Raw genomic sequence first — 21673 nt, 5'->3', positions numbered from 1 at the left:
GAGCACTGGCGCTGGAATATAGGATGCAGTTAAGCGCGGTGGTGAGTGCAGAAGGACATCCGTGCCAGCATTTGCCTCTGCCAGCAGTGCTGTGTGTGTGGGAAGGCCTGGGTGCAGTACACCAAACGCGCGTGTTCCAAGTGTCCGTGCAGAGATTAGATGCCGCAGGCTTCCCTGCTTGGGGCTCAGGTTCGACGCGGGACAGGGAGCCTTAGAACGCTGGCGGCCAAGGCAGATCGCCGCCCGCCAGACTGCTCGGCGGAAGCTGAACTCTAGCGGCGGCGGAAGTGCGGCTCCGCGCGGGCAAGATGGCGGCGCCCAGGCGTTCGTCGTTCGAGTAGGTGGCTGGCTGCAGAGACCCGCTTCAAGTGGCTCAGGCGGAGAATCCAGGAGCAAGGTGTCCGATTATTTGTCATAACCTGCTTGGGAGTCTTTGCACAGCAGTGGCTGAGACCCCTGTGTTACACAGACCCGGGGCGCAGCCCTTCATTTCGGCGGCTGACGGGTGTGACCCAAGATGCTTGGCTAGAGTCTTAGGCGCAGTCTCCGGACAGGTTGTGTCGTCCAAGTCAAGGCTGCGGTGTAAGAAGCAATTCGAAAACCCAGTAGATCCATGGTTAGTTTTCCTTCGCTTCCGAGTTAATCTGTAGGAACTATCCTTACCGGGATTCAGGGTGTAACTTGTAGCACAAATTGATTTGACACAAATCTCTCCTGGAGATTGTGGGGGAGTACATTGGCTTCTTTCCGTAGCACGGAACCAGCTATTTTCATTCACTGGGGTTTATATAACAGGTACTGTGGTAGGCACGTTTCGTGCAATAGTCTTTTGCTGTTGTTGTTTTGAAAGGTTTCATTTACCCCAGGCTGACCTGAAACTCCTGATCCTCCTGATTCCCAAATGCTACGATTACCGGTGTCCCAGCCCTGTGCATTTTACAGTTGAAACTGATTTTGGAAGAGCTTAAATAATTGGCCTATTTTTACTCTAGTAAGTAGTGGAGCTGGTATTTGATTTCTGACTTACTGATTTCTAACACTACTGCTAAACTACCCACAACAGCCCTATGTGTGTGTGTGTGTGTGTGTGTTTACTGGGCAATGAAACCAAGGCCTTACACACACACACACACACACACACACACACACACACAGTGTCTCCTACCCTAGTAGCCTAGGCTGGCATTTACTGTGCCACTGACCTACACCTGACACACACACACACACACACACACACACACACACACACACACACACACAGTGTCTCCTAGCCTGGTAGCCTAGTCTAGCTCTTTTTTTTTTCTTTTCTGAGATGGTCTCACACTGTCATCCAGGTAGGCCTAGAGCTAATTATGTAGATGTGGAGAGCTGTGATAATAACTGTGAACATTTATAGACTTTTGTACACCACTCAGCCCAGAGAAAACTTAAAAAGCATTTTTAGGGGTAATATTATTTGGTTTTGTTTTTTACTTTTTGGGGACAAGGTTTTGTTATATTATCGCACAAACTGTCTTCAAGCTCTTGATCCTGCTTTAACCTCCTGAGTGCTGGGGTTACAGGCATAGTCAATCACAGATGACTTTTGGTTCTGTTCCTTAAGTTATACACTCACGTGGTTGTTTTCCATTTCTGTCCCCTTTAGCCCTTGTGTTAGGGATGTTTTCTATACTGGCCTCATGACTATAGTCATCACATCTGATCCTGCACAGCGGTGGACGAAGAGTAAGGGAGTACATTATTCTTCGGCACTGTCGGGATCTGATCTGCCTGGCTAGTATATCTCCTGGCTTCTTATTGCCCTTAGCCGTTAGAAAATGGCCAGCGTACTGGGCTCTCCCATGTGCCGTATTTTTACATTTATTTGTATTACATTATCTCTTTAATGTATTTTGTGGCGGTAGGCGCACATGCCATTGTGCTTGTGGAGATCTGGGAACAGCTTGCAGGAGTTGGTTCTCTCTTTTGACTACGTGGGCTGGGCATTGAATCCCGGTTGCCAGGCTTGGCAGCAAGTGTCTTTCTTTGTTGGTTGAGCCATTGAGCCCTTGTTGATTTATTTGTTTATTTTCTTTTTTTTTTTTTTTTTTTTTATTGGTTTTTCGAGACAGGGTTTCTCTGTGTAGCTTTGCGCCTTTCCTGGAACTCACTTGGTAGCCCAGGCTGGCCTCGAACTCACAGAGATCCTCCTGGCTCTGCCTCCCGAGTGCTGGGATTAAAGGCGTGCGCCACCACCGCCCGGCTTTTGTTTATTTTCTTTGACAAGATCTCTCTATGTAGACCAAACAAACCTCAGATTCCCAGAGATCCGCCAGCCTTTGCTTCCCTAATTGCCACCACACCTGGCGAATATATCTTTTTAAAGTGTACAGTTCAGTGGCTTGTTAGTACATACATAAGATTGCTACCAATATCATCTAATTTGAGAATATTTTGAGTATTTTGTCACCCACGGATTGTAAATAACCTAAATTGGCTATATATCCTTTTTGGTTGTTGTTTTGGGTTTTTTTGAGACAGGGTCTTACTATGTAGCCTTGGCTGTCTTGGAACTCACTAGGTAGACCAGACTGGCCTCAAACTCACAGAAATCCACCTGCCTCTTCCTTCCAAGTGGTGCACCACCACGTCCACTCTTGTTTGTTTTTTGATACAGGGTTTCATGTATCTCAGGCTGGCTTTTGAACTTACTGTGTAGGAAAGGATAACCTTGAACTCTTTACCTTCTTGGCTTCACTCCCAAGTGCTGGGGTTCCAGGTGTGTGCTACCACCCTTGCCTTGCCTATAAATAATTTTACTAGATTGTTGTCCAGAGGGTGCTGATGGTGAAGGAAATAGCGGTGAGGAGTGAGTTCGCAGGAGCTCATGAAAACATGAAGATGACCAGTTATGAAGGCTGTTGTTTTATTGCTTTCAGGGGTGAATGAGAGTGAGTCTCCACACCAGGAAAGCAGTGCCGGAAGGAGTCACACAAAGGGTAGAGCTTGAGAGCCAGGATGCTGTCCAGACCGAAGCCTGGGGAGTCTGAGGTGGACCTACTGCGCTTCCAGAGTCAGTTCCTCAAGGCCGGCGCAGCTCCAGCAGTGCAGCTGGTGAGAGGAAGTCGGAGACGTGGTGATGCTCATCCAGAGCAGCTTCCGCTCCGGGACCGCCGGGATGTGGTGACCCTGCACAGTGAGTGCCTGCAGGCATGGGCATGAGGAGAGAGGGGTCAGCCTGGGGGCCCACTTCTACCCTGAGGTGGCTGAATTCTGCTCCAACTGTAACCTCTGTTGCTGAAATTTTGTTTTATTTTTGTTTTTTAGTATTCTATTTTGATTGTGAGAAAGGGTCTCACTCTGGGACTCTAGCTTGTTTAGAGCTCAGTATTTAGCACCAACTGACTTTGAACTTGTGGCAATCTTCTGGCGAAGGTTGCAAATACTGGGAGACCAGCTGTGCACCACCACACACAGCTCTGCAGCTCTACAGCTCCATTATATAGATGAAGAAACTGAGGTTCAGAGAGGTTAATGTCATACCCAAGGTAGCACAGCTTGAGCCAGGGCCCAGAGCAGCTGTCTTGTTATTTGCGGCTGCCCCCAACCCAGATATCTTCTTAGGAAAGTGTGAATATACTCAACATCTGGGTTCTTTCTTTCAGATCTCCCAGATTTGCCCCCAGCTCTGGTGCCTGCTCCTGCAAAGAGAGCTAGAGCCAGCCCTGGCCACCCGCTGCCAGAGGATGAAGACCCTGAGGAGAGGCTGAGTAGGCATGACCAGCACATCACCGCCGTCTTGTCGAAAATTATTGTACGTGTTAGGCCAGCTGGGTGGGCAGGGCATCCCGTTTGGGGCAGAAAGGGGTTTATGAGCAGAGGGTGCTGCAGAAAGGTAGACTTTCCCACTTTGCAGTCCGTCAGGTTAGGGCTGGGTTAGAGCTACTTAGAGCAGATCCAGCGTAGGTTCCTGAACCCTCGGAATGAGGGTCCTGAACCCCCCAGAATGAGGGTCCTGGGGCCAGGGGAATAGGGTTCAGCCTGGAGAAACCTGTGCGTCTTCATTCCTTTGTGTTTTGTTGCCACAGGAACGAGATACGAGTTCAGTCGCCGTGACTCTGCCCGTGCCCAGTGGCGTGGCTTTCCCCCCTGTGTTCCATCGTTCCCAGGAGAGACAGGTGAGCGGGGGCACCTCAGGTGGGCCCTAGTCAGGGTTTCTATAGCTGCAGCAAAACACCATGATCAAAGCAGCCTGGGGATGAAAGGGTTTATTTCAATTACGTTTCCATATCATAGTTCATCAGTGAAGAAAGTCAGGACAGGAATGTAAACAGGGCAGGAACCTGGAGGCAGAAGCTGATGCAGAGGCCATGGAGGGGTGCTGCTTACTGGCTTGCTCCTTATGTCTTGCTCAGTTTGCTTTCTTATAGATCTCAAGTCCACCAGCCCAGGGATGACACGACCCACAATGGGCCGGGCCATCCCCTATTAGTCACTGATTAAGAAAATACCCTACAGATAGATAGATTGTTTTATTTTGTTTTTTTTTTTAAAGATTTCTTTATTTAATGTGCAGTGGTGTTTTGCCTGCATATACTCTGTGTGAAGGTGTCAGATCCTCTAGAACTGGAGTTACAGACAGTTGTGAGCTGCCATATGGGTGCTGGGAATTGAACCCAGGTCCTCTGGAAGAGCAGTCGGTGCTCTTAACCCTGAGCCATCTCTCCTGCCCCCTACAGATGGATCTTATGGAGGCATTTTCTCAATTGAGGTTCCCTCCTTTCACATGGCTCCAGCTTGTGTCCCTTGGCAAATGCTATCTAGCACAGGCGGCGCTTAGAGAGTGAGTGAGTCTCAGGATGAATCTTCTGTAGGCACTTGGGGAAAGCTCTATTTTATTTTAAAACTAAGCTAGATGTGGTGGTGCACACCTTTAGCCCCAGCACTCCGGAGGCAGAGGGAGCTGGGTCTCTGTGAGTTGAAGGCCAGCTTGATCTATAGAGCATGTTCCAGGACAGCCAGGGCTACGCAGAGAAATACTGTCTCAAAAAAAAAAAATTTTTTTTTAAACTGTACATGTATGGGTGAGTATGTGCACACAAGTGCTGGTGCCCACAGAAGTGAGTTATAAGCTCTTAAAAGCTGCCTGAGGAGGGTGCTGGGGATTGAACTTGAGTCTTCTGGAAGAATGGTGAGTGCTCTTAACTGCAGAGCCATCTCTCCAATCCTCTTAAAAATTTCACTTTTATCTGTAGAGTGTTTTGCCGGCATGCATGTATGTAAGTAAGTACACCACATTCAAGCCTGGTGCCCATGGAGATCAGAAGAGGGTTTTGAGCCCATGGAACTGAAATTAATGGATGGTTGTGAGTCACTTTGTGGGTGCTGGACTCAAGTCTTCTACAAGAGCAGCAAGTGCTGCTAACCACTGAGCCATCTGTTCAGCCACATCCCAGTTCTCTCTCTCTCTCTCTCTCTCTCTCTCTCTCTCTCTCTCTCTCTCTCTCTCTCTCTCTCTTTGGAGACAGTTTCAGTAGGAGGCTGGCCTCAGACTCACAGGAGTTTTTTTTTTTCCTCAGCCTTCCTAAGTGTTGGAATTGCATTGTTTCTTTGCAGTTGCGGGAACTGAATGCAGTGTACTTCCTGCTGCTGGGCAGACAGTGCACCCTGATCTCTATCCACTGTCCAAGTCCTACTTCCTTCCTTTTTCTGTTGGCGTGTGTATATGAGTGTATGATGTGTGTGCACACGTTTGTATGTGTGAACTCTGGAGGTCAGAGGACCACCTCAGGTGTCTTTCCCACCTTCTAATCTTCATTGTTCCCTGCTTTGCGTGTCAGACTAGATGGCCTTTGGGTTTGTTTTGTGTTTTGAGACAGGGTCTCTATGTAGTCTTGGCTGACCTGGAACTCACTGGATAGACCAGATTGGTCTTGAACTCACAGAGATCCTCCTGCCTCTGCCTCCCAAGTACTGGGATTAAAGGATTAAAGGTGTTCACCACCATACCCAGCCTTAGATGGCCTTTGAATTTCCAGGGATTCTTTTGTCTCTATCTCCCATCTTGCTTTAGAAGTACTGGGATTACAGATATGTGCTAATTGTGCCCAGTTTTACTTGGGTTATGGGGAGTTCAAACTCAGGTCTTCCTGCTTATAGAGCAAATACTTTTTTTTTTTTTTTTCCGTTTTTCGAGACAGGGTTTCCCTGTGTAGCTTTGTGCCTTTCCTGGAACTCACTCTGTTGGCCTCGAACTCACAGAGATCCGCCTGCCTCTGCCTCCCCAGTGCTGGTATTAAAGGCGTGCGCCACCACCGCCCAGCCAGAGCAAATACTTTTACTGTGTATGTGTGTGTGTGGTGTGTTTGTATGTGTGCTCACAAGTGTGTTCATACCTGGGTATAGAGATCAGAAGAAAACCTGTAGGAGTCAGTTGTGCCCTTCCAACCTGCGGGTCTTTGGATCAAACCCATGTGGCCAGGCTTCAGGGCCCCTTACCAACTCAGCCCTCCTGCTGATCCTCTTTTTGCTTCTGACACAAGGTCTCATTTCTCGGTCTGGCTTCAGACTTGCTGTGTAGCAGAGGATGTCTTGAACTCCTGCTCTTCCTGCCTGTACCTCCAGAGCGCTGGCTTTTAGATGTGTACCACCATATCCCAGAAGTTCTGCTTTCTCTGAGAAAGTTTCTTTCCTCTTTGTTCCAGAGCCTTGGTTAAGGAGCTAAGGAAGAGCAGGTAATTAATATCAACAGCTTAGGTTTTTCTCTTTGTCTAGCAGGGGAAATCGGCAGCATCGGGTAAGAGGAGCATCTTTGCCCAAGAGATTGCAGCCAGGAGGGTGACTGAAAACAGGATCCCAGCAGCTGGGGAAGTTGTCCCCAGCCTAGACCCACCAGAGGGTGAGTGCTGCTGAAATGCTTGCGTTTAGTCTTTTTTGTCCCTTATAAATATGCTTTGTATTTCTGGCTGTGGTGGGATGGGGCAGAGGCAGGTCTGATGGATTCAGTGTGAGCTTGGCTGTAATGGAGGATGGCTTTAAAATTGTGCCCCTCCTGCTTCCCATGGCCACCCTGCCCAGTTTATACGGTTCGAGGGGTCAAACCCAGGGCTTTGTGTATTTTTTTAAATAAAGAATAACTAGCAGCTGGGTGTGGTGGTCCACACCTTTAGTCCCAGCACTCAGGAGGCAGAGGCAGGTGGATCTCTGAGTTTGAGGGTAGCCTGGTCTACAACTCCTTCAAGCATACTTTTAATTGATTTCATATAGAAAATACTAAGGGAGGGTGAGTAATTAATTCTGCCTCTCATCCTTGAGTGCTACATCATCTGCAGTATTGAAAACCCAGGCTCATTGGTGAAGAGTGAGTATTGGGGGGGGGGGTTAGAAGTGTCTGGTAGAGACTGTAAAAGCTATTGACCAAGTTTTCATTAATGATGTGAATTCCTCGTGAAAGAGCCTGAGGTAAACCGGTGGTAGGTGGCTACGTCCGGATCTGATGGTTCAGAGGGAAGTCTTCCCATAAAAGTCTTAAGTGAAGAATGAATGAGAAGCTGCCACCTTGCCTCCCCAGAAGGCCTGGACTGCTGTGTGGTTTCCATTCTGTGTCCAGTGGGACTAGCTGCCTCACTGAAGAGACCAGAGGGTCCAGGTAGAGCCAAGAGGGCAGGGTAATAAAACTGGTGGTGCACTTCTTTCAGGTGCTGTGCCCTCTGAGCCACCCTCCTCCAGGGACAAAGGCAGCCAGTTTCCAGGGGACAGCCATGACTTCCACAGATCGAATCTGGTCACAGGGAAGGGGCTGAGGAGCCAGGCGGCCGAGCAGGAAGTCCAGACCATCCACGAAGAGAATGTGGCAAGACTGCAGGCCATGGATCCTGAGGAGATCCTGAAGGAGCAGCAGCAGTTACTGGCTCAGCTTGGTATGGGTGCTAGGTCTTCTCGCTGGGGCCAAGCTAAGGAAGAGCTGCCCCTTGTTGGGGAAGGCCTTCTGTGAGGGCCAGGTACTTCGCTGTGTGTTGGCTTGTTTATTTTGGTAGTTGGAATTGAACCCTGGTCCTTACATATTCTAGGCAAATGCCATACCACTGAACTGTACCTCCAGCCCCTAAAGGAGCTGAGGGAAGCAGTGAGCCCCTAAAGTATGTACAAGTACAGGTCAGACCTGTTTCCAGTATTTATTTACTTAGAGGCATTGGAAATTGATAGGCTGCATGATGAATACTTTCGTGCATTTCTTCTGTTTTATCCTTAAACTGTTCCTCTTCGCCTGGGAGAGATATGGTATTAACTTAGTTTTACTAATGAAACAAAAACCAAAAGACAAAAAAATAGCTGGGCAGTGGTACTGTACACCTTTAATGTCAGCATTCACGAGGCAAAGGCAAGTGGATCTCTGAGTTCGAGGCCAGCCTGGTCTACAGAGTGCCAGGGCAGCCCAGGCTACACAGAGAAACTCTGTCTCAAAACCAAAAGCAGCCACGGCTGTGCTGCTCAGGGTGCTACCGACCTTGAACCCCAGCACTTGTGAGGTGGAGGGAGGAGGCCCGAGTCCATGCCCAGCTCCATGCCCAGTTTGAGGCCTGCTGTCTCAGTGAGACCCTTCTTCACCAGCAGAAAACGTGAGGCTCATGAGATGGCTCAGTGGGTAAGGGTGCCTGCTGAGCAAGCCTGATGACCAGGGTTCGATTCCTGGAACCCCGTGAAGGTGGAAGAGAGAACTGACCCCACTAAGTTGTCCTCTGACCCCACGTGTGCACCATGGCACATACAACCTCCCCATATCTCCTGTAACAACTTAAAACAAAGGATTCCTCGAAAGGGGGAAAATACGAGGCTCAGAAATTAAATTGTCCACAAGTCACATAGATGGTGAGAACTGCAGAGTGGATTAACTGGGGGAAGTGGGGGGGTGGGTGCTGCAGTTGAAACCCAGAGCTCTGCACATGCCAGGCAAGGTGCTTTATACACCTGGCCCTGTGTTTCGGATTAAGACACAAATACGGATGAAATCTAAGATTTAGTGCTTCTCACTGGTCTAGCCCCCGGCCCATCATGTGTGACTGTGCTGCCTGCTGCCGGTCCCGCTGTGCTTTATCTGGCCATACTTCATCACTGGGTGTAAGCGACCACAGTACTCCTGTTGCACCTGATAGGGTGCTGTGCCGCACCTTCTCCCAGTCAGTCCTGTCCCCACTGTCTGGAGCGCTTAGGTAACGTGTGCTAAGTTTCTAGTCAATGTATGTGCAAACTGACTGAGGAAAAACGGAAGAAAGGCCTCTGTTCAACATCCAGGAAACCACAGCTGCTTCAGACTTGACCTGGTGGCAAGCCGAGGCTCAGGCATGGGAACCTGGGCCAGAGGACTGGAGCGCAGGGGCTCTGGGGGATAGTCAGGCCCCAGGGCTGTACAGGTGTGGGCTGGCAGGGTCATTAAAGGGCCACAGGACAGTGCAGGGGTCCTGGGCTGTGGGGGGAAGCAGTTTGTCCTGTGCTTGGCACCCAGGCCTGGGAGACTTTAAGCCGGTGTCGGGTGTGCAGGAGGCGCGGGAGTACCCACCCCGCTTCTTACTCTATCCACCTTTACCCCAGACCCCAGCTTGGTTGCCTTCTTGAGATCTCATGGCAATGCCTTGGAGCAAGCAGGACCAAAGGCCGCCAAGGAGCAGAGCCCAGGAAGTCCCACAGTTCCTGTCACTAAAGAAGAGCCCATCATGTCAACTTCTGCCAGTGAGTCCAGGAAGGAGGACAAGCCGGAGCCAAGAGCCCCAGGTGTGGAGGAGAGATAACGTCTTTTGATGGCTAAGAGCAGGGAGGAAAGGGGGGCGGTGGTGGCGCACGCCTTTAATCCCAGCACTCGGGAGGCAGAGCCAGGTGGATCTCTGTGAGTTCGTGGCCAGCCTGGTCTACAGAGTGAGTTCTAGGACAGCCAGGGCTACCAAAGAAACCCTGTCTTGAAAAACCAAAAAAAAAGAAAAGAAAAAGAGTAGAGAGCAAAAAGGAGAATAGCCAGGTATGGTGGCTCACGTCTTTATTTCCAGCACCCTGGAGAGGCAGAGGCAGGGGGATATCTGTGAGTTTGAGGCCAGCCTGATGTCTCCATATCAAGTCCCGGGACAGCCAAGGCTACAAAAGAGGGGAGTGGGCTGATGGGAGGCTCAGAGACTAAAGGTGCTCGCCACCAAGCCTGAGAGCCTGAGGTAGATCCCTGGAACCTACATGGTGGGAGAGAGAAGCAGCTGCCAAGGGCCGTTTTGTGACTTCCACACACGCTGTAACACGCATACACACCTACCCTCATACACAAAATAAATAAATGTAAAAAAAGAAAAAGTAGAAAAAAACTGCTTTCTCCTTGGCCTGGCTGGTGGGGAAGAGGATGCGCCTCTGCCCTTGGAGGTGGAATGTTGATCTTCATTAGTGCCTGTAAATTGGCGGGGATAGTCCTCCTCTGCTGGGGTACGCTTCCTGCATATACTTCTGCTTGCTTGTCCTGTTTCCCCCCACTCCTCCCCACACCTCCTCCCCACACCTGAAGAGGCAGCAAGAAGTCACCCGAGAGGCTGTGATGCGGCTCCCTCCCACCTTCCCGCCCTTGCCGCGCATGCACAGCTCCTGCTTCGTCCTCTTCCCTCAGTGTTTCAGGGCTGGCAGGGCCAGCCTGAGGGGAGAAGAAGCTGATGCAGGACCTCAGACATGCCAGACCAGAAGCAGAGGCCAGTGGACACACTTATTTCCCAGAAACAAGATTATTCCATTAGGGATTAACAAAAGAGAAAATTGAATTAGGACCCGGAACCGCCTGCTCCTGGAGGCCTGCTGGGCCAGCCAGGCAGGCTGAGGGGGGGTGGGGGGTGGGGAAGCTGAAGGATGTGGTATCCTGGGCCACTGGGGCAGCTTAGCTGCCACCTCTTCTTTGTCCCTGTCCCTGTCCTTCAGCGGTCTGGGACCAGAGAGTGGACTGCTGTACCTCCCTTGGCCTGTGGTGTCCTGTCTTCCTCTTCCGTTCCTCCTCCTCTTCCTTTTCTCCTCTTTCTCCTTCGAACAAGTCTTGGGGGTCAGCGAGGGGCTGGAGGCAGGACTGCCTGTGTCTGCTGTAGTTGAGACGTTCATCAGTTCCCAGGGGTTCCAGCCCCCAAGCCATGCCATGTAGCCATAGCTAGGGGTAGAAGCTGCTAGATTCAGTGCAGAGGGCCTGTGGCCGCTGACAAGTGAGCCAAGCCCCCGAGGAACACTGTGCTTCTCTCTCCCTAGCACTGAAGCTGCCCATGACCCCCCACAAAGAGTGGCTCCACATGGACACGGTTGAGCTGGAGAAGCTCCACTGGACCCAGGACCTGCCCCCGCTCCGGCGGCAGCAGACACAGGAGGTGAGGGACCAGGGGGGATGGGGCTGCTGCGCTCCTGCCCAGACCTGGGCCTTGAGAACGAGCTCTGCTGTGCCCTCAGCTTCTCTCCTATCTCCTGCCTGCCCTAAGGAAATGAGCCTCATTTCCAGTCAGAGGTAGAGCCCAGACCTAATCCTAAATTGCTTGAGCTTGAGGTGGTGGAGTATGGAGAAGGTGCCGCTGTTCCAAGCCCAGTCTTTTTCTTTCTCTTAGAGAATGCAGGCCCGATTCAGCCTTCAGGGAGAGCTCCTGGCGCCCGATGTGGATCTGCCCACCCATCTGGGCCTGCACCACCATGGAGAAGAGGCAGAGGTAAGGTCTGGGACCCAAAGAAGACGGGGCAGCTCTTGGCAAGTGTTTAACAACTGCAGAAAAGGAGCTCCGGTCTGCCTTTGACCTGGGTACCCTGTTCCAGCTCCCGGCCTTGCTCTCACTCAGTTTCTTAGAGTCAAAGTGCTGTTCCTTCTCTGGCATTTTGCTGTGTTGTGGAACTCAAAGCCAGGCCTTGCATGCTTTCCCTCAGGCCATTCCATGTCTCATGGGGCTGCCATCCTGTTTTCCTCTGGCCTAAGTCAAGCCGCCCCTTACCTTGGAACGTTCCCCAGCTCTCCTTTGCTCACAGAGTGAGGTCCTAGCTCCTCAGCCTGGCAGGACAGCCTGTAGGTCCTCCAGCTCTGCCTCCTTTACTCCTGCTCCACCATCCGCTGATGCTGCCACACGATCGCCATTTTCACAGCCTAACAGGGCTCCCTCCAAGGAATGTCCGCACCCTTAGCTCATGCTGGGCCATTGGAGCCGCACCTACCTACGGAGACAGTCCTTTTCCACACTTGTCTTCTGATTGGAAATTAAACATCAGCTATAGGCTGCTCTTTCAGAGGTCCTGAGTTCAATTCCCAGCACCCATGTAGTGGCTCACAACCATCTGTGACTGTAGTCTCATGGGAGCAGATGACCTCTTCTGGTGTACAGATAGGCGTACGAGTGGACATATACATATATACATCCATATACATGAAATAAACAAATCTTTAAGAACGTTTGCTTTATGCTACCGTTGCTGTGTGCATGTCCTGTACTCTCTATCAGCCTGAGGCTCCAAGGAGGGCAAGGACTAGATATCATTTGCTTAGTTGCCTTTTCCTTGACACCCTCCTGGGTATTTGGGGGACACTACCCTTATGTCTCGATCCCTTCTGACTTTTTGTCCCTGCACCAGAGAGCAGGGTACTCTCTCCAGGAGCTGTTCCACCTGACCCGTAGCCAGGTGTCCCAGCAGAGAGCACTGGCACTGCATGTGCTGTCCCAGATCATCGGCAGGGTGAGTGGACTGCTGCTGGCCTGGTCCTACCTAGTCCCACCCCATCCCTTAGCCCTGATCGTAGACTCTTTCTTTTCACTGTGGGTCAGTCTAGGAACGGGACAGATGCAGGGTCACGGGTCAGCAAAGGGCCTGTACCACTTCTGCATCTCATCAGTCTCTTCCCCGACCCCAAGGCCCAGGCTGGGGAGTTTGGAGACCGCCTGGTGGGCAGTATCTTGCGCCTCCTCTTGGATGCTGGTTTCCTCTTCCTGCTGCGATTCTCTCTGGATGACAGGGTAGACGGGGTCATCGCAGCGGCTGTCCGGGCTCTTCGTGCCCTGCTAGTAGCTCCTGGAGATGAGGTATGTCAGGGGTGGGAGTGGGCTCAGGTGGCAGGGTCTGCTCTGCATCCCAGGTACGCCCTCTGCCAAGGCTCCACAGGCAGAGTGGAGACTGGGGAGCAGGTGGCAGCCTCTTCTCAACGCCACAAGCCCGGGAGCCTTGGCTCTGCTATTTGTGTGTCAGGAGGGAGAGCTTGCTCTACCCCGGAACCATTCCTTGCCTGTCCGTCTCTTCCCACCTCTGCCAGGAGCTCCTTGACAGCGCCTTCTCTTGGTATCATGGAGCTTCGGTGTTCCCTCTGATGCCCAGCCAGGAGGACAAAGAGGAGGAAGGTGAGGAGGAAGAACCCACAACAGAAAAGGCAAAGAAGAAGACCCCTGAGGAGGAAAGCCGCCCTCCACCCGACCTGGCCAGACACGATGTCATCAAGGTAGAGGGCAATCTGCGTTCCAGGCCTTGACCGAGCGGGCAGGTTTGTTGGGCGGCAGGGGTCATCAAGACCTGCACTCCATCTCATGTGGCAATGGTTTCTTTCTCTGAGTCCTAGGGGCTCCTGGCTACCAACCTGCTGCCTCGGCTGCGGTATGTGCTGGAGGTGACCTGCCCAGGGCCCTCTGTGGTCCTTGACATCCTGGCTGTGCTTACCCGCGTGGCCCGGCACTCCCTGGAGTCAGCTATGAGGGTAAGATAGATAGGAGGGCACTGAATGGGCAAACGACCCATGGGCTCGTTCTTCTCCATTTTATGGTTTGTTATTGTTATTTTTGTTGCTGTTGTTGTTTTGAGATAGGGTCTTATTATAGCAAGGGCTGGCCTAGAGCTCATGATATAGCTCAGGCTGGCCTGGAACTTGTGGACATCCTTCCTCAGCATCCTGGGTACTGAGATTATAGGTGTGAGCCCGTGGTCTGTGCCCAGCTGATGAACTTCATCTTGATCCTCTCTGCCTCCCTTTTCCTCCTGTCTCCTGTAGGTCCTGGAGTGTCCTCGGCTAATAGACACCATAGTTCAAGAGTTCCTGCCTACCAGTTGGTCCCCCATGGGGGTGGGGCCTACTTCCAGTCTATACAAAGTGCCCTGTGCCGCTGCCATGAAACTGCTAAGAGTCCTGGCTTCAGCTGGGAGGAATATTGCTGCCCGGCTGGTAAGCAGGACACAGGGCAAAGATGAAGGGCACAGGCCCAGCCTCGTTTGGGCTGGATTAAGCATGATCCATGAATTGATAGCTACCTCACTCCAGACTTTCCTCTTCCCCTCTGGTCCCGTTGCGTAGAAATTCAAGAGAAACGAGCAGCAGGCAGGCGCCTGGGCACCTGGGTCTGTTGGACCTATTCCGGTCTCATAATGTGGGGAGGGTTCTCTGACACCAAACTGGTCTAGCGCTGCGGCATGCAGCAGGCACTCATCACCTGTAGCCCAGCAGAAAAGGCACCTAGCAAATGCTGCCTAAAAAGAAGGAAGGGCGCTGGCCAGTGAGCTGGCTCAGCAGGTAAAGGTACTTGCTGCCCTGCCAAGCCTGAGACCTGAGGCCAGTCAGAAGAGGAGAGAAATGACCGGGCACGTTTCGTCTGACCTCCGTATACATGCTGTGACATGTGAACACCTGCAGCCCCAAATAAACATTTAAAAAAAGATGAAGGAAGGGCTGAGGTTCTTCCACTGCCCAGAGCCACAGGCCCCGTGGGTCACAGACTTAGAGAGGGAGCTGCTTGAGCCCGTTTCCAAGAGAGAACCCGATACTCGGTGGATAATCCTGATACCACACCTTCTGCTCATCTCCAGTTGAGCAGCCTTGACTTCAGGAGCCGTCTGTGCCGATTCATAGCCGAAGCGCCTCAGGAGCTGGCCTTGCCCCCTGAGGAAGCAGAGATGCTGAGCACTGAAGCCCTCCGTCTGTGGGCTGTGGTCGCTTCCTACGGCCAGGGTGGTGACCTTTACAGGTGAGGAGAGGCAAGAGGTAGGCCTCTCGTAGGGCCCTGCTGTTTGTGCGTTTTGAGTCTTACCTGTGACTTCCTTCAGCTTTGTTCAAGGTCCCCAGGAAGGGAGGCCGAGGGTGACGAGGGGATTTGTGCTGACCGATGACTTGGGAGCCCCTGCTAGGGAAGAGCATGAACTGCAGTCTTTGACAAAAGCATTAGTGTATTGGTGCAGTCAGGTGCCAGTTCCCTTTTGGGGGGCAACCATGAAGGGCTGCAGCCTTCTCAGTTCTCAGGACCTAGCCTTGCATGGTGTCTCCCTCCTAGGGCTTTCTCCCTCCTGATCCTCTGTCACCAGATTGAAGCTCCTGGCAGGCCTGTGCTTTGTGGCCTCATCTTGGTCTCTTCAGATAGTGAAGGCCAATTGTTCTTCCCCAGGGAGCTGTACCCAGTGCTCATGCGGGCCTTGCAGACACTGCCTTCAGAGCTCAGTACCCACCCCCCGCGGCCACTGTCCATGCAGCGGATGGCCTCTCTGCTCACTCTGCTTACCCAGCTGACCCTGGCAGCTAGCAGCACACACCCTGAATCCACCAGGTAGGCAGCTCTGTCTGAGCCTGCCAGCAGGCATGCGCAGCAGCAACCCCAGGACAAATGGGAATGCTCCTCTAGAGGGAACAAGGCGGCCAGATCCTTACCTTTGTCCCTTTTGGCTCTCCGACAGTGGCCCTGCTGAGGCCTGTGTGTCCGCCATCCCTTCTTCAGTCACCTGGACACAGGTATCTGGACTTCAGCCGCTGGTCGAGCCATGTCTAAAGCAGGCCCTGAAGTGCCTGCCCAGACCTGATGTCTGGACTGCCCTGGGCCCAGTGCCCAGCGCCTGCCTGCTGTTCCTGAGTGCCTACTATCAGGCCTGGAGCCGGCAGGTGAGTGCAGCCGGCCTGCCTTGTCTGCAGGCCCCACGTCCTTCTGTCTGGCCTTCCCCACTCCTCCTCTGTCGGCACCTCTCCTTTCTGGGGCTTGGGTAGGCATGTGTCATGTGGTAGGTACTGAGTGGAAGGCTGGCTCCAGAGCCTCAGGCGTGCTAGGCAGTTGCTCCTCCACTGAGCCCGCCTCTCCTTTTCTCCTCTCCCTGTCTCTTCCTTCCTGTTTCCCAGGAACCTTGTTGATGGGACCAGAGACCCCTGAGCAGCAGCTCAGCCTCTGTCTTTTCTTCTCTTGTTCCCCTAGATGTTGTGTGCTAGAGTAAGCTCAGGGCTGTCTGTCCTTCAGAAAGGTCGGGCTGTGGCCCTTAGCATGAGGGCACTGGTCTGGGTCTCCAGGCCTAGGAAAATGGGTGCTTGGCCCATCAGCACGGGGACCCTCTTAGCATGAGGGCACTGGTCTGGGTCTCCAGGCCTAGGAAAATGGGTGTTTGGCCCATCAGCTGGGGGACCCTCTTGCTCCTCCAGGCGAACTCGTGCCCAGAGGATTGGCTTCAGGACATGGAGCGCTTGTTGGACGAGCTCTTGCTACCGTTGCTGAATCAGCCTTCTCTGGGCCGTCTGTGGGATTCCTTGAGGTATGTTCTGTGTGGGCAGCTGGGGGAATGTGGGGAGGAGGCACTTCCTCTCCTGGAGGGCTCCTGGCTCGGTCTCCCCAATCCACCCTAGGATGCGGCCCCCTTCGGGGCCTGAAAGAAACCCAGGTTGCCATGGGGAGAACCCTGCTCTGCACAGCCAGGTCCCCACTGGCATTCCCCAGACCAGAGTCTCCTCAGCATCTACATTCTCCTGCAGGCTCTGCTCTGCGCTCTGCAATCCGCTGTCCTGCGCTCCTGCTCCTGAAGCGCTCCCCAGCCTGGTGTCGCTGGGCTGTGCAGGAGGTTGTCCCCCTCACAGTGTGGCTGGCTCAGCCTCACCCTTCCCCTTCCTCACTGCTCTCCTCTCTCTTCTCAACACTCTTGTCCGGATCCACAGGGGGCTTTGTGGACAGGTAAACCTTGGGTGCCTATTTAGAGGCCAGGTATGGGGCCAAGATAGCAGGGGGAGGAAAAGGGGGAGGGGGCCAGGAGGAGGGAGGGGGAGGGGTCAGAAGAAGAGAGGGGCAGGGGCCAGGATAAGGAGTGGGGGAGGGGCTGGGAGAAGGGAGGGGGAGGGGCCAGGAGAAGGGGGAGGGGCCAGGAGAAGGGATGGCTGGGAGGGCAGCAGCCCGGGGGCCCTAGGACACATTAGAGTCACTTTCCAGGTCTGAACAAACTTGTCTCTTCAGCTGGCTGCAGTGTTGACTACCCCGGGACTCCAGAACTACTTTCTCCAGTGTGTGGCTCCTGGGCCTGCCCCACAGCTCACACCCTGCTCTGCCTGGGCCCTGCGCCATGAGTACCACCTGCAGTACCTGGTGCTCTCCTTGGCCCAAAAAGTGGTGGGTTCCTGTCTGCGGAGTCAATCCCACACTTACCCCTGCCTCTCTGTTGCCGGGGCTGTTTCTGCAGGCCATGCACTTCCTCCTGAGGCCAGAGTCCCTGGTTCATGTCCTCCACCTTCCTGTCCACTGCCTCACTCTCTGTACGTCCATGCCGCCCTCCCTGCACTGACTAATGTCCTGTCTTCCTCCCCAGGCACCACTGCAGCCAGAGCCAGCCGCCAACCCTGCCCTCCACCATGCTCTGGCCCTGGCCCTGCTGAGCCGGCTGCTGCCTGGAAGTGAACACCTCGCCCAAGAGCTGCTGCTGAGCTCTGTGTTCCGGCTGGAGTTCCTGCCGTGAGTCCAGGGGGTTCAGGCATCAGGTGTTTGGCACTTTTGGATACTGCTTAATTTTGTTACCCAAACAGCATCTTGGAGCTAAGAAACCTAGGTTTTAGTTTCTTTCCTTCAGGTATTATACTTAATTTGTTATTCCCTCAGTAAAGTGAAGATGAGGCTATTCATCTTCGTCCCACCCGAGAATGATAAGACTTTACAATGTGACTGTGGCTAAAAAATGGAGCATAAGCTGGGATGCCGCTGAACAGTAGACGCCTGTGGCATGTGCGAGGCTGATTCTATGGGGGACCGGGTATGGTAATGCACACCCGTCATCCCAGCACTTGGGAGATAGCAGCAAGAAAGTCAGGAGTTCGAGGCCAGCCTTGGCTACCTGTCAAGTTCTAGGTCAGCTGCATGAGAAAGAGACTGTCTCAAAAGTAAATAAATAAATAAACAAGAGCTGGTTGGAACACACCAGAATGAGGCTGTCTCATGAATAAATAAGGAAATAGGAGTTGGGTAGAACACACCTCAGTCCCAGCACAGCTCGAGATCAAGCACAGACGTTTAAGTCAACTTGCCTCTGTCCCATCTCCTAACTGCTACGCAACATTGTGGTGTGAGGCGCTCTCAGGGGAGCGGAAAGGCCCAGGACTGCATTTGGGAACCCTGGAGCGCTGATGCAGCTGTCTAGATGCTATGGTCCCAGCCCTCAGTTTTGGCTTTTGTGTCCTGTTACAGGGAAAACGCGTCAGGTGGTCCAGAAGCAGCTGACTTCTCTGATGGACTGTCCTTAGGGAACAGTGGGGACCCTCAGTATAGACGAGGGGCTCTCCTAGTTCAAGCTTGCCAGGATCTCCCTAGCATCCGCAGCTGCTACCTGGCCCATTGTTCACCAGCCCGAGGCAGCCTGCTGACCTCCCAAGCCTTATACCGTGGGGAGCTGCTGCAAGTCTCAAGCCTGCTGCTGCCTGTGCCCAGGGAGCCACTGCTGCCCACCGACTGGCCCTTCCAGCCACTGATCCATCTCTACCATCAGGCTTCAGATACTCCCTCTGGGCTTCCTGCTGCTGACTCTGTAGGCATCGCCACGCGGGTCCTACAGTGGGTGCTACTTCTGGAGAGCTGGCGCCCTGAGGCCCTCGGGGCGGTGCCTCCTGCCGCCCGCCTGGCACGGCTCATGTGTGTGTTCCTGGTGGACAGCGAGCTATTCCGAGAGACTCCGGTGCAGCGTCTGGTGGCGGCTCTTTTAGTGCGGCTCTGTCAGCCCCAGGTCCTGCCAAGCCTCAACCTGGACTGCCCACTCCCTGGCCTGACGTCTTTTCCCGACCTCTATGCCAGCTTCTTGGACCACTTTGAGGCTGTCTCCTTTGGGGACCACCTGTTTGGGGCTCTGGTCCTCCTTCCTCTGCAGCGCCGCTTCAATGTCACCTTGCGCCTCGCTCTCTTTGGGGAGCACGTGGGAGTCCTGCGAGCCCTGGGCCTGCCGCTGACTCAGGTACGTGCTCAGCCCTCAGGGTCTGCCAAGACCCCTGTACTGGACCCTTGGGGCAGTCCTGAGCAGTGCGGAGCTTTGGGGGGCCTCGGTTCCTCATTTTACCATCAGGATGGTAGAGAACAGAAGGGACCCCTTCCCTTTCTGGAATCTGGCAGACAGAGAGTAGGTATCCATATTATCAAGGGTTGGCTTCTGCTTATAAACTCCTGCAGTCTAGATGAAGGATATGCTGAGACCAAAATCAGAACCATAGTTCTTAATTACTCAGATTCTTGGCTTGTTAAGTCGGAATTCAGAGAATTTTTAAAACGATCAGAGTGGACTTCCCATAAGGAAAAGGTGTTATGGGGGAGATAGGTTTGACCTGGTGTGGAAGTTTGGGGAGAGTTTGACTCTTTTGAGAAATTTCTGTGGAGCACTTACTGGAAATAAGGCTAAGAAACAAAGTTCTAAAGGGTGGTCAGGCTCACGCTGGGCATGGTGGTGCACGCCTTTAATCCCTCACTCAGGAGGCAGAGGCAGGCCGATCTCTGTGGTTCCAGGACAGCCGAGGCTGTAACACAGAGAAACCCTGTATTCAAAAACCAAATAAATAAGTAAGTAAATAAATAAGTAATGATAAATCAATAATAAAAAAGTTTTAGAGCCAGATGTGGTAGTGTACACCTTTAATCTCAGCACTTGGGAGGCAGAGGCAGGTGGATCTCAGTGAGTTCAAGGCCAGCCTGGTCTACAAAAAATCAAGTTCCAGACAACTAGGAATGTTACAGAGAAATCCTGTCTGGGGAAAAAACAAAACAAACAAACAAAAAACACTTAAGAAATCAATACTGTGTGTGTGCTGGAAATGGAACCCAGGGCCTTCTGCATCCCAGGAAGGTGCTGGGGCTCTAAGCCACACCCCAGCACTGGTCTTTGCTCTTTAGCTTTCACCCATGTACTAAAGAAGGGAAATGTCCTTCTGGGGCCTGCTCTCTGCCCTTAGGATTTGGTTACTTGTGACTAGCAGTCAGTGTCCAATGATGCTCATGTCCACCCTCGCCCTCAGCATATCCTTTCCCTCCATGACAGCTGCCTGTGCCCTTGGAGTGCTACACAGAGCCTGCTGAAGACAGCCTGGCTCTCCTGCAGCTCTACTTCCGGGCCCTGGTTACCGGCGTGCTCCGTCCACATTGGTGCCCTGTCCTCTACACTGTGGTCGTGGCTCATGTCAATAGTTTCATCTTCTCTCAAGACCCAAAGAGCTCAGTGAGTCACATCCCAGTGTTCAGAGGGAGGGGGAGCTAGTGGGCGGGCCAGTTGGGGAGGGGGTGAGGGTTCAGCAAGGCCAGTGCTGAACTAAGTCCCACATCTCCCTCTTCTGCTGCTAGGATGAGGTGAAGGCTGCCCGAAGGAGTATGCTTCAGAAAACGTGGCTGCTGGCAGATGAGGTAGGACTGTGGGTATTAGGAAAGGGAAGGATACGGGGTGGGCTGGGGTGGGCTGGGGCTTAAGGAACCAAACCTCAACAGACTCACCCCCCACTTCATGGTTTTCCCCTCTCTACAGGGTCTGCGGCAGCATCTCCTCCACTATAAGCTTCCCAACTCCAGCCTCCCAGAGGGCTTTGAGCTGTATTCCCAGTTACCTCGCCTAAGACAGCAGTACCTGCAGACATTGCCCACAGAGGTGCTCCAGAATGGAGGATTCAAGACGTAGTACACTAGGCACTAGCTAGAGATGGATATATTCTCCTGGGGCTTGCCAGCGGAAGTCTGCTCTAACAGAAGAGCATCAGTCCATAAGGGAAGTGGGGGACTTGCCTTCCTGAGAGCACATTGTTTGAGCCATTTTTAGAACAGAAGGAACTCTTATTACATCCCGATACTGGAGCTGAGGATCTGGGGCTCCGAGGGCTTTGCTAGGAGTGGAGGGTGACCTATTTACCCCACTGTGGGCACAGAACAGTCTGAGACCCTTCTCCTCACCCACTCCAGTCCTTACCAGACATGGGTGTATGATTGCTCTGCTACCCGTTGAAATAAATTCTTTTCTAGTCTAGCTGGTCTGAACTGGTTTTTTTGTGTTCATAGTTGGTAGCAAGGGTGGATTATCTCTAGAGAAGTGGGAGAAAAACATCCCAATGGGAGGTAGAAACGGTCTCCGTCTGCAGATGGCAGAGATGTGTGTCCTAGAGGTTTGTGATAGTGACAATGCTCTTGGGACTGGGTGTGGTCCTGGAGAACTCAGTGCAGGCCCCTGGAAGTACAGGGGTCAGTGAGGCCAGATGTCAGCCTGATGTAGTACTCTCCAATATGCCCTTCTCGGTGGGCTTTTTTTTTAAGTTTATGTGTGTATCTGTATGAATGTATGCCGTGTGTGCAGTACCCACAGCGGCCAGGAGATAATGCTGGCTCCCCTGGAGCTGTAGTTATAGGGGGTTGTGAGCTGCCTGCTGTGGGTACTGGAAGCCAAACCCAAGTGCACTAACCACGGAGCCATCCCCAGCCCCACACAGTGGACTTCCCTTAGTAGGACCGTGATG

At 52.8% G+C, this 21673-nt stretch overlaps 1 protein-coding gene across 4 annotated transcripts; it reads left to right on the top strand.

The window, feature by feature from the left end:
* The first annotated feature begins 248 nt into the window (after positions 1–248).
* Rpap1 (RNA polymerase II associated protein 1) lies at positions 249–21189 on the top strand. Of its 4 annotated transcripts, none has more exons than XM_042275983.2 (25): positions 249–616; positions 2919–3175; positions 3645–3793; positions 4068–4157; positions 6754–6877; positions 7677–7898; positions 9568–9747; positions 11230–11345; positions 11577–11675; positions 12583–12684; positions 12861–13028; positions 13256–13438; positions 13556–13690; positions 13982–14152; positions 14791–14948; positions 15363–15521; positions 15649–15850; positions 16376–16485; positions 16703–16898; positions 17175–17327; positions 17524–17666; positions 18393–19149; positions 20221–20397; positions 20520–20579; positions 20698–21189. In XM_042275983.2, the coding sequence occupies exons 2-25, from the start codon at positions 2998–3000 to the stop codon at positions 20845–20847; spliced, it is 4182 nt and encodes a 1393-aa protein (XP_042131917.2). In that variant the 5' UTR covers positions 249–616; positions 2919–2997; the 3' UTR covers positions 20848–21189. The 4 variants fall into 4 exon arrangements, with proteins under 4 accessions (XP_042131917.2, XP_042131918.2, XP_076426504.1 ...); XM_042275984.2 differs by having other exon boundaries at positions 270–397; XM_076570389.1 differs by having other exon boundaries at positions 281–397; positions 6757–6877.
* The last annotated feature ends 484 nt before the right edge of the window (positions 21190–21673 follow it).

Source organism: Peromyscus maniculatus, chromosome 4 (assembly GCF_049852395.1).
Source record: "Peromyscus maniculatus bairdii isolate BWxNUB_F1_BW_parent chromosome 4, HU_Pman_BW_mat_3.1, whole genome shotgun sequence".
Lineage (NCBI taxonomy): Eukaryota > Metazoa > Chordata > Mammalia > Rodentia > Cricetidae > Peromyscus > Peromyscus maniculatus.
This window is presented reverse-complemented; position numbering and strand designations above follow the sequence as displayed.

Bases quoted from the DNA above. Each gene is read 5' to 3' on its own strand.
- Rpap1 (XM_042275983.2), top strand. From the start codon at position 2,998: ATGCTGTCCAGACCGAAGCCTGGGGAGTCTGAGGTGGACCTACTGCGC. The intron at 17,667-18,392 runs GTGAGTCCAGGG...GTCCTGTTACAG, and splicing joins TTCCGGCTGGAGTTCCTGCC to GGAAAACGCGTCAGGTGGTC. The intron at 20,398-20,519 runs GTGAGTCACATC...TTCTGCTGCTAG, and splicing joins CTCAAGACCCAAAGAGCTCA to GATGAGGTGAAGGCTGCCCG.